The following is a 14,056-nucleotide window of genomic DNA, read 5'->3' as shown; positions in this document are numbered from 1 at the left end:
AATGGTTGTCTTTTACTGTCGTTTGAAATCCAGATACAGCCCTTAAAAGTTATAGATTAGATAAGATTTCTATAGTATTTTATAAATATATAGTTTTTTTTATTTCTGTATAATATTGTTTTCCTATAATACTTGTGCAGCATCCTGTGGTAAACTGTAATAAATCTGTAGATTTACTCAAATTTAGAGAGAGACTCCGATTAAATGATTCTGCAGGAATTTATACAGGATTCGTATGAGAGTCTTACCACATTAGGCATCTTTATATCGTAGAGATTCTGAATAACAGCTGTCTCTTAAGGTCACAAGCCCATTTTGGAATTATTATTATTATTATTATTATTACCATCATCGTCACATAACTCTGTTGAACTACATATCCCAGACCCCTTTATTTCGACAAGAACACTTCCGCTGAGAAGAGGAAGTTGACATGTTTTGGGAAACATGAAGCGGTAAGGAGCAAATGGGTGACAGAGTGTGTGTTTAATGTGTTTGTGCCTTGGTGGATAAATTTGCTGGGAAGAAATTGCGTGTTTATATTTTTGGGTATCGTATATTGATCTACAGTGCGGAAGATGAGCTGTAGGTTAAGCGTCTCCATGTAATGCAGCACTGCTAGCAGCGAGCTGACAGTCGGAGTGTTTGAGTAACAGACATCCACTCTTCCTCAGAAATACGGATTTTCTTACAGTTATATGTGCCTTCGTTCAGACGCACACTCACCGTTTCTGACAGTTTGGAGGGTTCATGCAGTACTTATCAGCTGGGTTCAACTTAAGAAGTTTCAGTGGTTGGCGTGTAATTGAAACGTTACAGTAATGTTGCAGGGCAGTTCTATTGATTAATCATGCTGATGGACCTGATAGTCTAGTTATCAAAATTTGTCCATGCCCACTTGTGGACCACATGCTTGGGTTTGTTCTGGCCCAGTATATGCCTGGGATCTTGGCCCAGATCTGGCCCACACACTATACAGTGAGTAGAACTAACTGATGTGGCCTAAATCTGGAACAACTATACTGTTGGTCTACAACAGTCACACCAGAATTGGCTCATAGATATAGACACGAGATATTGCCTTGTTCTGGCCTGCATGCCTAACATCTTTCTGTTAGACAACCAATACTTGCGGAAAGGTAGAATCAGCACAAATCTGATATTTGGGCAGGGGTTGCAATGTCCACAGCACAAATATAGCCATTTTATTTATTTTCCAAAATGACCAGTGAACCTACGCGTGAGATGTGTGTTTTAATGTAATGTTGGTGATGGTAAAATAGTGGTAAATGGGGAAAAATGCCTAACAATTCCCTGCATGTACCTCTCTACAAGTAATGAGTAAAAATGTTCTGGGCCAAAACCCAAAAAGGCAGTGTGTTTATTCATCTCGTGTAATACCTTTCTGTTAGATTGGTTTTAGGGCATTAATTTGGATGTCTGGTTCTTATCCCCACCACTGGATAAAGTTCTAAATACTCTAACCACTCTTGGTTCTAAATTGAGTATAATTATGTATAATCCTTCCCACTGTCTAAATACAACTGTGTCTTTGTCGTGAAGCATGCATTTTGAGAGAACCTAGCTATCCAGCTGGAGCATGACAATCTAGCATATAAGAAATGCCAAGATAATCAGTGCTTTACTGCTTTGTGAATTCCAGAGTTTCCTGAGAAAACCTTATATTTTATGCAAACTAAAACATGATGATATTGGTTCCAAATAGCACATTTCCATGAAAGATTAGCCCATGACAAAATGTATGGAACAGCAGTGGACTTGCTCCACCAGAACCAAGAGTAAATGACTAAATGACACTTGCTATATTTTTATTTCATTAGTTTTCTGTGGTCTTATGTACCAAAAAGTCATGTGTCATTTTCACATGACCTTTGTCCAACCTCTCTTTAACCCTTAGTATTAACCAAGCTTATTTGTTACTATGTCCTTAAGACTGATTATATGTAAATGAACTCTGTTCTGTTTAGCTGCCATGTATTGTAATCCATTCAAAGAGCAGGGCTGAAACACACCTTATAACTTCAGTGTGAACGGGCAGGGCTAAACTGTTGTATACTCAGTAAGCTGGTATATGTAAATGCAGTGATTTTTGTGACACCACGAAAACAATGACTTCAAAATGGACAATTTTTACAGCTTAATTTCCATATATGGGTTGTATGAATGGATCAGTCACAGCAGTGCTGCTGGAGGTTTTAAACACCTCAGTGTCACTGGTGGACCAAGAATAGTCCACTAACCAAAGGATAACCAACACAAACTGTGCAGCAGCAGATGAGCTATCGTCTCTGACTTTACATCTACAAGGTGGACTGACATGGTAGGAGTATCTAATAGAGTGGACAGTGAGTGGACACGGTGTTTTGAACACTCCAGCAGCTCCGTTGTGTCTGATCCACTCGTACCAGCACAACACACACTAACAAACAACCCCCACATCAATGTTACTGCAGTTCTGCGAATGATCCACCACCCAAATAATACCTCCTCAGTGAGGGTCCATGGGGGTCCGGTAATAAACATAACTGTGCATTGTCTGGTTCTAAGAAAGAAACATTGTGCATAGGTTGACACTCACACGTCAATTGCTAAAGTGGCTCTACAGTGGACCATCAATTGAAAGGATCTTGTGGGATCCAGAAATGGTTCTTCTATGGCTTCCATGTAAAGGGGAACTTTCACTTTAAAGTGGCAAACAAAGTCATTCTGAGTGGTTTGTTGTGAAATGTTCTGTTCTAGAGAAATTTACACAGCCAGAATTGTTGATGGTGACATCTGAAGAGTTTAGTGCCTCTAAAAGCTCCCTCACAGAAAGTTATTCTATGAAATGGCTTATGAAAGGCTTTTGGTCTTAAATGCATTTTTATGCATGAAATGCACATTTATTCATGGTAAGGAGATATATGCAAGGTGTTGTAAGGCAAGAAAGTTCCCAAAGAAGACTTTTTCTGATTTAATTCTATTTTATTACATAGCATATTAAAAGTCAGAGGACATTTACATTTACTGGTTGTTTTAAATAATAAATAAAGTAGCCATATTTCTGTTGTAGATTAAAGCTGGATGAAATGGAAAAAAGCACAATATGTGACATGTCAAAACATATATTTATTTTTGACAAATTTGAAAAAGTTGGAAATTAAAAGTAGTGTCACATTTAAAAATACCATCAAATACTGTGAATACGATGATTTCTATTGTTTTCACTGTTTTTACTTTATATGATTTATCATGATAATGATTATTAATGTCATATTGCCCAGTGTTATTGTAGATATTGTAACCCATGGTTCCTATCATAACCATTCCTTTGCTTTTATTACACTGTTCCCTTTGTGTGCTGGGGAATGTGGAAATGAAACTAAAAGTGTCTGGCAGAGAGTAAAGTGGATGAACTTGTCCAGAAAAAGAATGTCAGTGTGTTGTTTTTGCCAGTCAGTTGATTTGACTGGCCCTCTCCCCTGCTACGAACCAGACCACGTTTAGTTACTGTGTAACTGATTTGGGATCGTGTTTAGTTCATTTATGAAAATGATTCTTCAGACAATAATTGTTTGTCTAAGTTCAAATTATCATCCAGGCTTACATACAACCTTACTGAGTGGAGACATCGCATTTGACATCTCATTATATTATTATAGCCATAAGTTGAGCAGCAGTTTAGGCCAAATAGGGGCCTATTCCTTCTACCCTGAAGTGTGGAAACTTCAGTAGCTGCTCCTGGAGTAATCTTTTTCTCTACCAGGTCATATAGGCTTTAATGTGAAATTTGTAATAATTCTTTTGAGCTGCTCACTTCAAATTGCAGGGCGAGAGTAGTTACTTCAGTTTTAAAGTTACATAAGCACATATTAAGCCCATAGGCAAGACTGCAGTACTCTCTGGGTGGTTGATATGTATGAACACAGCTTTTAAAATTAACATGTCAGAGCAGATTTGCTGTGCATGACTTATACGGTATTCATCCTGTCAGTTAGTCAGTGGGTGTGTGAGCGTCATGAAGACAGGTAAGGCAGGTGTGTCAGGGTCCACTCCCATTAGTCTAAAATACTATGATTAGCTTCTGCCATTGGGTAATGGTTGAAATATGTATGTATACTATACTAGAAACTATACTAGAAACCGGGTACAAAGTGTTTAAATGACAGTATAATTTGAGCAACTCCTAAAAACTAAAACTGAGAGGTTTCATATCCGTTTGGAGAGTCGTTTTAAGAGGGAAGTTCATTTTAATGTCATTGGCGAGAGGCTTTCATTTGGTTATAGTCCTTTAGTCTGAACTTACAGCACATTAGTCTGTAAGTATTTATAGTTTTCCTGTGTACTTGGAAAAATGCAGCTGAAGAAGGCAGTTTAACTACATATATTTTGAAATGTGATCAGAGATGGCATATCACGTTTTCTTTTCCTGTACTGATGCTGATAGTAAAACCTTGGTTACCCGCCGAAACCGATGTTTGTTCTTTAAAAACTACTAAGCTTTAAAATGAGATTTTTAATTGAAGCACTTAAAATGGTTCAATTGATTAAACCACTCAAACACCCTCATAGGAAGAAATACATATCTGACAGTGCAATGTAGGTGCTATTTCAGGGTAGATTTGTTACAGAATTGAATCAAATTCATTCAGTTTTTCTGCTGATATTTACTCAAAACCGACACCCACCGTTATTGGTATGCCATATATTAGAGATATAATTGTATCATATTGTATCAAGTTGTATCAGTTTTAGGATGGGGCTAATATTGGTTTGTGGCTAAAGCCTTACAGCTCTTGTTTGTGTACTGTTATATATTATTATATATATTATAACGTTGAATGCAATAATAAACTGACAATTGAATCAAATTTAAGTTTAAAATTAAACCATTTTTATACAGTTTAGGATTTTTTTTTGTAGTCGATTCTGACTTCTTTACAGAACTTTTTGTCCTATTTTAATCATCCATTATTAGCCTTTTTAAATCCGAAACTCAGTCTGTGTTGGATAACTGAACACATCACACGCATTTGCATGTTTCCAGTACTTCCTATTAGCCACAGTTGCAAAATAAATAACATTATTTTTTTATTATTGCACTTCTTGTAAGTCGCTCTGGATAAGAGCGTCTGCTAAATGCTGTAAATGTAAATTATTTGCTCTTTAATCATTTGTCTGTTTTAAATAACAGGATTCAAATAAAGTGCTTACATCGAAAGTTAGAGGCCATTTAGCAAAATGAGTTTGTTATAGATAATAATGATACTATAGGGCTGGACAATATGACAGTATTTACCGTTATTGTGATTACATTACATTACAGTATGTCACTGTGTGCTTTTCTGAGCATATTATGGGTGATATTAGTACTTACAAACACTCCCCAACTGCATGGTTGATTACAAAGAGGTCATAATTAGTCCTATTTAGTTGTATTTTAGTGCAGCACAGTATGTGATATATGGATTACAAACGTTTGGATTCATAGTTTTTTGATAGTAATAAAACATAGTTTTTTGTTTTAAATGTGACACTGCTTTGTCTGTTCAGCAAATAAATGACAGCAAAAATCTTATGGCATTACGTGTATTGTGAAAACTTCTGGAAGTATTGTGATATTACATTTTAGTCATATGTTCCAACATTCTGAAATAGGCTTAATAGGAACATTCAAATACAGCACAAGTAGCTGTGCCTCATAATTCATAATAAAATTGCAAGACAGATCAGCCAAAATAAAAATGATGCATTAGCCGATTGCATTTTTGCAGCAAAAATCTGCCCATTTCAATTTAATCATTCATCCATAATAATTAATACTGTAATAAAATGTTCAGTCAGAGTCAATTCTCTGATTGTTCTTAAATGTAATATCCTTTTCTCCAGAGTTTTATTAAAGACACTCATGTGTGTTTACTGTTTTTGTAAAGGAATTTATTATTTACTATTCACTGATTTATTCAAGTCCTTAGCATATTACTGAGTATTTATTATTCAAAACAACCTGCTTGAATCAAATTGTGGACAAATTTGAGATTTTTTTGCGCAGTGAATCATTTCCTAATGGATTTGAATAAAATTGAATAATTTGATTATAGATTTACATCCTTAGTATGAACCATATGCACACACGAGCATCCTAATGTTGTTGGCTCTTCTGCAGGGTCACGCGTCAAGAGTGTGATGAAGGTCCAGTTCCTGAGGAGCAGGAGACGGAGGGGCAGCGGCAGCTCCACAGCCTATTGCTCCAGCAGCTTGATACGGATGTTAACGTAGACCGGTAACTCTGGCATTCCTGTTACCACACTTACTATGACTGCACCAAAGAGACATGTTTGTGTGGTAAACAATCAGAAGTTGTTTACTGACATTTATAGCTAGTGGGATTTTATTACATTCAGAAGGTCTAGAATTAGAAGTGTTTACTGACATTTGGAGCACGCTGGAGCAGCTGGAACAGCAGGAGCTGTTTTGATTGTTTATGGCTTTGGTCTTTGTGTATAAATTTAAAATGGAGCTAAAGCAAATGATATATAGTGGTAAAGAACTTGGTCAGCATGTACATGTAATCATGACTAATGACTGTGGTTGAATGTAGACCATAAAGAGGTCTTTTTCGTCTTCCTGCAGTTGTGTAGCTAAGAAGAAATGCTTTGCCCCAGCTGCCCTGTACAAGCCCTTCGGTGAGCAGGCAGCGGGGGTGCGCAGCCTGGCCCAATTCCAGGCACTGCAGGATGGAGAGAAGGAGCTGGCCAGCTTGAGAGAGCTGGGCCTCACTGACGCTGAGATTGAGCTGTGGCAGAGCAGAGACCTGATAGAGACTGAATGGAAGGTAACATAGTAATACTAGGGCATTAGGACAGCATAACTGCATATCAGAGATGGTTGACAAGAAACCTGATGCAGTAACTTGACATGTGTGAATCACCAGTGTTGCAAATGAGCATAGAGAACTGGAAAGCCCTTACTGAAATTTAAACAGCATACAGCTTGCAAAATAATATTATTTTGACTTTAACTTCACAAATACCCACACACAAAATATATAAATATAATAAATATATACACACACACACACACACCAGCCACTTTATTAGGCACACCTTGCTAGTAAAAGGTTGGACCCCCTTTTTCCTTCAGAACTGCCTTAATTCTTCGTGCCATACTTTCATAGAGGTGTTGGAAACATTCCTCAGAAATTTTGCTTGGTTATTTTAGTTACTGTTGCCTTTCTATCATCTCGAACCAGTCTGCCCATTCTCCTCTGACCTCTCACATCAACAAGGCATTTTCGACCACACAACTGCTGCTCACTGGATATTTTCTCTTTTTCGGGTCATTCTCTGTAAACCCTAGACATGGTTGTGCATGAAAATCGCAGTAGATCAGCAGTTTCTGAAATACTCAGACCAGCCCGTCTGGCACCAACAACCACACCACGTTCAAAGTCACTTAAATCACCTTTCTTCCCCATTCTGATGCTCGGTCTGCACTTCAGCAAGTTGTCTTAACCACCTCTACATGCCTAAATGCATTGAGTTGCGGCCATGTGATTGGCTGATAAGCTATTTGTGTTAATAAGCATATAAATAATATAGTGGCGTGTGTGTGTGTGTATATACATATATATATATATATATATATATATATATATATATATATATATATATAAATATATAAATTTCTGTACTTCGACAATGATTAATTGGCAATTTGCATGATGATCAGTCATTAAATGATAGTCTCATGGATATTTATCTGCTATTTTTGCTACACAGTCTTTTTAAAGGCTTCCCACTTTTTCCTTTTCCAGAAAAGCATTTTGTTTATGCAAAACTCCTATTTCTCTATTAATCATTGAAATAAGTTCTTGATTAATCTGTTATACAGTTTTATGCAAATGTTTGGGCACCACTGGTTAAATTACACGTTTTGTTGGTTTACTAAGTGAAAATAAGTCAACGCATCCTCTACAGAGAGCACGTCTACATTTCAATGCACAATTACTGTTTGTTTGCTGAATTGAATGTATCAGAAAATAAAAAAGATAAAATGTGGCCTATGCAAAATGTGAAACTTATATTTTATTTGTTAACCTGAACAAATAATTAGAAATTGCACAGTAAAATATGCAGAAATTTTTAATTTGTTCCAATAGAGCAGAGGTTCCCAACCTTGGTCCTGGAGTACTCCTGCCCTACATTTGAGTGTTTGACTGCTCCCAAAATACCTGATCCAACTAAACAGTTCATTAGCGAGCCCTTCCTGCGTTGAAGTGGGTGTTCTAGAGCAAGAAAAAACACACAAATGTGCATGCCAGAGGGTATTCCAGGACCAGGGTTGGGAATGTATGGTGTAGAAATCAACAAAACATCATTTGACTGCGGGTGTTTAAACTTTTGTATAAGACTGTAGTCAACTGTGGATAACCTGATCATCAGTTCTATTTTCAGTTTCTTTGCAGCCAGATTGGCAGATTTATAGGGATGCACCAATATGAGAATTGTCAGCTGATACCAAATATTTTTCACAGTGCTGATACATTTTAGATTACAGATGCAGTAAATTACCCATATGACTCCAGAATTATTATGCATTCCTCCTTTTATTTAACCTGAAAAAAATGTGTGGGCTGAATGTGGCCACAGTTCCAGTACATAACCACAACATAAATAATGTTATTTTTTCTTTAATGGGCCATAATGTAATTTTGAATTTTTGAATGAAAAATCTTGTGGCTTTTTAAAATAGTATGAATCAACTGTAAAACAGAATGACCAAAATAAAAATAAACTGGCTGATTTCTGATTGCATTTCTGGAGCAAAAATCTGTTGATTCTTCTTGTGCATCCCTATAATCAATAGGGACTGCCTGATCATACAGTATCATGTAGATTCTGAGCCACACAGAGGGTGATGTAACCATTAATGCTAATTTTTTAGCAGGAAAATATTACCATCATTGTACAAACTGAACTCCAAAAAGTGGGTAAAATGCATAAAAACAGAAAACAGTGGTTTATAAATTTGGACAAAACCAGTATACAGACAAGAGTTTTAATGTTTTACCTTATACACTTCATTATTTTTATTGAAATATACATAAAGTCCTTATTACAAGGTGATTACAAGGATTGTAGGTGTTTCACCCTCTGTGCTGCATAATAATATCAGAAGATTTGGGAGGAAGAAATCTAATGATGAACAGTTATAATGGTATGATTATAAACTGTTAACTTGATCTCATTAGTCTTCATCTGTAATTATCATTAACTTTAATTTAACTTTTAATTCATAGCTGTAAAAAATGTGCTTATCACAAAAGAATGGCTGTAAGTGGTATGTGCTTATTGCTGTCTCTCAGAACCGGGGAGTACATGTAGCTTCAGAGGTGAGGGACGCGCGGCTCCAAGTCATTAGGGACAAGATGACTGCGCGAGTGGAGTTGCTCTCACGACCCCAGCGCTTCTCAGCCAGTCGAGCCCTCTCCCGCAGAGAAATGGAGATCGAGAAATCTCTCTTCCATGGCAACGACCGCTGCAGCTTCCTTACTGCCCTCTACCATCAAGGTTCAATAAAGTAGAATGAAAGAGAGAGTCAACTGCAGTAAATATGTCTGAATAGTTCATCAGGCATCATAGATTTTTATGTCAGCCTAGTATCAGATTTCTAAGATGATATTATTTGTGTTTACTCATTTTAATGCTGTTTTTAATTCTCTCACTCACAGAAGAAGATTCACAGAACGGCCAACAGGGGGCAACATCCTCAAACCCAATGGATACATTGTATAGAGACTTCCTCAAAGACCAGCAGAAAGCCTCTGATTACAGCACACTGGACTCTCACTCACCTCTGTTAGCTCCCTCAAATAAACTTTATTTGACAGAGACAGATACCTGTCATAATCAATCACTGCTTCCAGACCAAGACCCTGATCGGTTGCACGCCCCCAAAGACTGCCCTAAATCATCAGTAAGCCATGAGCCAGTCCCACCAATAGCTGACAAAGCACAGTGTCAAAATCAAGAGAAACACAGTGGCCTGAAAATCACAGTGAACCAGCCGATCGGACGTCTCACCGCTTCTTCCTCGCAGATCCAGAACGGTCCAGTGACAGTCAGTGGAAGGATAGAGGAGATTACAGACGAGGAGATCAGGAACAATCGGGAGATGGAAGAGGGCATCAGGAAAATTCCACGCTTTCAGAACTACCAGCGTGGAGAGCCGTCACATGTAGATTTCCATTACAACAGCTCTGAGTGAAACTTATAATGATAGTTTACATTAGCCATTTATTTGCTTATATTTAATTATTTGCTTATTTTTTAGTTCGTTTTACTTCTGATCAAAAGTTTGGAATCACTTTCACATTAATAATTGCAATTCAATGATAACTTTTACAGTGTAGAAACACACTGTGTACAGTGAAATTGTATGAACTAGACACCAGCCAATGGTTTATTCACAATTCAAAGTAATTTGGGAACAACAAAGTTATGTCATTGTAAGAACAGGAATTGCTTTTAAATAATAAAGTGTAATTATTTGTGTAATTTCCTGTTACAGAATTACAATGAAAGCTATTTGGACACTATTTTTTGAATAAGAGGCATTCTAAATATCAATTTTTTTTAGAAGTTCTTTCTCTGTTAGACCTATCGCTATTGTGAAATTTGCGCTGATGATTAACTGCCGTATAAATAATTGGGATTAGTGATTAGATTGTCCTTTAATAGTGGCCAAATTGACCAGCTATTTGATTAGCTAATTTGCTCCCAATTGATGGCAGAAACAGCTCTAAAATAAGTAAATATTTAATCACCACTTCTCTATGAATGTGTTATAGCACCTAGAATAGAACTTGTTTTTGTGTGATTTGTGACATGTCTCAATAAATCTTTCTGCTTTTCTTTTATTTACATATATGTACCTCAGACCACCAGGTGAATTGTGAGAGGGGTACTCTCAGTGCTATACAGCTATTATGGAATCTGCAGCTCCATTCATATTTGAAAATGTCTGCATTTTTACATGTGAAGTATTAATTATTAGAATAATTTTATACATGTTTCTGCAACAACAGTAGTTTTATACTATTGAAAACAGCGATTACAAAGTTTTAAATAGTGATTCCAAACTTTTGAACTGTAGCACAAATGCAGTATCTGCAGCAACTCTGCATTGTCTTGTTGCTGACCACGCTGACTGTTGCGCAGGATGCAAAACATCAGCTAGCAAAGACTGCATCTCTGAATATGTTGGAGCTACAGTAATATTTTATTTTAATTTATTTTTGAAGGAATATAGTGGCATCAGTGGGTTACACAGCACATAGACAGACGACAGTGAGCATTGTTACTATGATCAGGATTGTGTAAAAACTTTTCAAGTCATTTTTGCTAATTCATACCAGTTTTTACTATTTAAATTTGTAGATATAAATATTTAAGTACATTTCTGCTGTATTATTTCAGAACTGTGACTGCACCCCATAAAGCATGTGATCCATATGTTAATAAACATATCTTTACATGTTTTTGAGCAGGTGCTGTGTGTGAAGAATATGAGTCCTCGGGCCTCTCTAGCCCAGCTGGTGTCTCTGTTCTCCAGGTTTCAGAAGGATGACACTAACCCGATTCTATACCGCCTATTGACGGGCAGACTGAAAGGCCAAGCCTTCATCACGTTCTCTGGTATGACCTGGTATCTGATCTTCTTGTATGTAAATATATCCTTGTTTTATGTTCTTGAAGGTTCTACTGTCTGTATATGTTCGAACAATTTTCAATCATTTTGAATGAATGACTGTCTTAACCTAAGCAGATACACCAATCAGCCATAAGATAAAATCCACCTCCTTTCCAGATCAGAATACTTTTGCATCGCCTTTGAATTTTCCATTCCATATCTAAGAATATGTTACACACACAGTATAAATCTTAGTCACATAGCAGCTCTGATATTTCAGTAGATAACATCACATCATTGTTTAATTTGGAGTGTATGTTGTTTTGCAGATATAGAGACTGCACACACAGCTTTGGATATGTTGAATGGGTACAGGCTGCTGGACAAGCCTCTTGTCATTGAGTTTGGTCGGGAGAGGAAAAATGCAAGTGGAGACTCCACTACAACTACAACGCAAGTGGTTCTGGAAGACTACAAGAACTAATTGTTTTGCTCGTCATTCTGAAATTACCGTACAGTAAAATGCTGTAAATATTAATCTTGTAAATAAAACAGTATGTACATTTCTTTAACACTTTTGTTGATGGTGCAGCTAAATTCAATGGAGCTTCACTATAATGCAGGGCTGTTTCCCCACTCATCTAATTTGGGTGTTCTCCCTCAAACCAGCAGAGGACCCCCTAATCATCCTCTTCTTCTGGCTTTGCCACACACACTATGAAGCTGCACAAGGAAGTGACTTTACCAGGCCCTAAAAGGTGGGTTCCACCACAATGTCTGCATAATTAAGCCACTGAGATTTAAACAGAGTCATTTGGAGTGGTTTGGTGTGAAATGAAAAAAGAAAAAACTTAGAATTGTTCACAATGGTGGTGATAGGAACCAGACGACTGCAGAGTTTAATGCCACTGGAAGGCTAAGTATTCCATGAAGAGAACGCATTTTTTTCAGATACACAACTATTTTACTATTATTAACATTACATGTAAAATTCAAATTCTCAGGTGGTTTTGGCTAGTAAATGAAATGGTTATATTTATATTGTAGACATCACACAATTTTGTATCAGACCACCCTAAATGACTTTATTTACATCTCAACATCTGAATTATGCAGATTTTTTAAATCAGTGGAATTCCCCTTTAATGTCTCCAAAAACTACCTCACAGAATGTTATTTATTACAGTTATTACAGTAACGTAGTTATGAATACGCGGCCTGATGCCCAACACGTTGTTTCACAATAGTTTTATAGGATAGGACTTGGAGCTAAAATGTCATTTTAAGAAACATTCATGGCAGAGAGGTACATGCAGCCTAAATAGTCCCCTTAGTATACATCAAACAGTTAAACGTTGGTCATATTCTAACACTATCCAAAATATCAGGGACTGATATCAGCATTGCAAAAACATCCATTCAGCAAAAAGATAAGACGCATACTGGTCAAAGTGCTCACAGCACTCATTAAATATATTGCAATTTGTTAGAGGGCTTATTTGCACATTGTAGCCTTCAGCTATAGGTGTACTGCAAAGGCAAATGTTGCAATACTGATTAACATACCGTGTACTGTTCAGGTCTAGTGCTTTTTCTTACTGCATTTATTTGTAACTATAAACAAATATTTTTAGTCAGCTGTTGGCATTTGTCATAGGCTCTCTGTCGGTATCTTTTAAATCCTACATTGTAACATCAGTACATAATGCCACTCAGAGGAAGATGGGTTCCCCTTTTGGGTATTGGCTGTAAGCCAGGTTTCTTCTTTCTGCCACAGTGTTTTTCCTGCTGTTGCTGCCGTCTTGCTCATTAGGGGTTTGGATCTGGATTTAAGATAAAGCTGCTTTGTGGCGCTGTCTTTTGGTAAGCCCTATACAGACCGACCCCTAACTGTTAACATAGTGAGTGAGACCCAGCAAGAGCCAGTTAGCAAACAAGATCAGCATAAAAAAGTACAGAAAATTTATGGAGAATGCAAGATATGCTTAGGCAAATTGATCTGTCCCTGCTGGAAAAAACATATGTTATATGTTTGGTATGTTGGTCAGCATCAGTGAAAGCTGTTATGCTTATCTCCATCAAAACCAACATATGCCACATGGACACATGGAAGTATTTGGACACTTAACTGTCACACGTATATGAAACAGTCCAGAATGACCTGGAGGAAAGAAAAAAGTGTGTGTCTGTGTGTATATACACACTGCTCAAAAAAATAAAGGGAACACTTAAACAACACAGTATAACTCCAAGTAAATCAAACTTCTGTGAAATCAAACTGTCCACTTAGGAAGCAACACTGATTGACAATCAATTTCACAGCTGTTGTGCAAATGGAATAAACAACAGGTGGAAATTATTG

General features: G+C 36.9%; 1 protein-coding gene across 1 annotated transcript; it reads left to right on the top strand.

Annotated features, from left to right (window-relative positions):
• The first annotated feature begins 417 nt into the window (after window positions 1–417).
• Window positions 418–12,266, top strand: rbm41 (RNA binding motif protein 41). Its single transcript, XM_017704336.1, has 7 exons — window positions 418–455; window positions 6,167–6,283; window positions 6,634–6,835; window positions 9,368–9,572; window positions 9,734–10,239; window positions 11,552–11,699; window positions 12,024–12,266. Exons 1-7 carry the CDS (start codon window positions 448–450, stop codon window positions 12,176–12,178), a joined length of 1,341 nt encoding a protein of 446 aa, XP_017559825.1. The 5' UTR covers window positions 418–447; the 3' UTR covers window positions 12,179–12,266.
• Window positions 12,267–14,056: the final 1,790 nt, after the last annotated feature.

The sequence above is a fragment of the Pygocentrus nattereri genome, chromosome 16 (assembly GCF_015220715.1).
Source record: "Pygocentrus nattereri isolate fPygNat1 chromosome 16, fPygNat1.pri, whole genome shotgun sequence".
Lineage (NCBI taxonomy): Eukaryota > Metazoa > Chordata > Actinopteri > Characiformes > Serrasalmidae > Pygocentrus > Pygocentrus nattereri.
Note: the sequence above shows the minus strand (reverse complement) of the source record. Positions and strands in the feature narration are given on the sequence as shown.

Coding starts and splice junctions, on each gene's coding strand:
- rbm41 (XM_017704336.1), top strand. Junction 6,284..6,633: donor ACGGATGTTAACGTAGACCG/GTAACTCTGGCA, acceptor GTCTTCCTGCAG/TTGTGTAGCTAAGAAGAAAT. Junction 11,700..12,023: donor AGCCTTCATCACGTTCTCTG/GTATGACCTGGT, acceptor GTTGTTTTGCAG/ATATAGAGACTGCACACACA.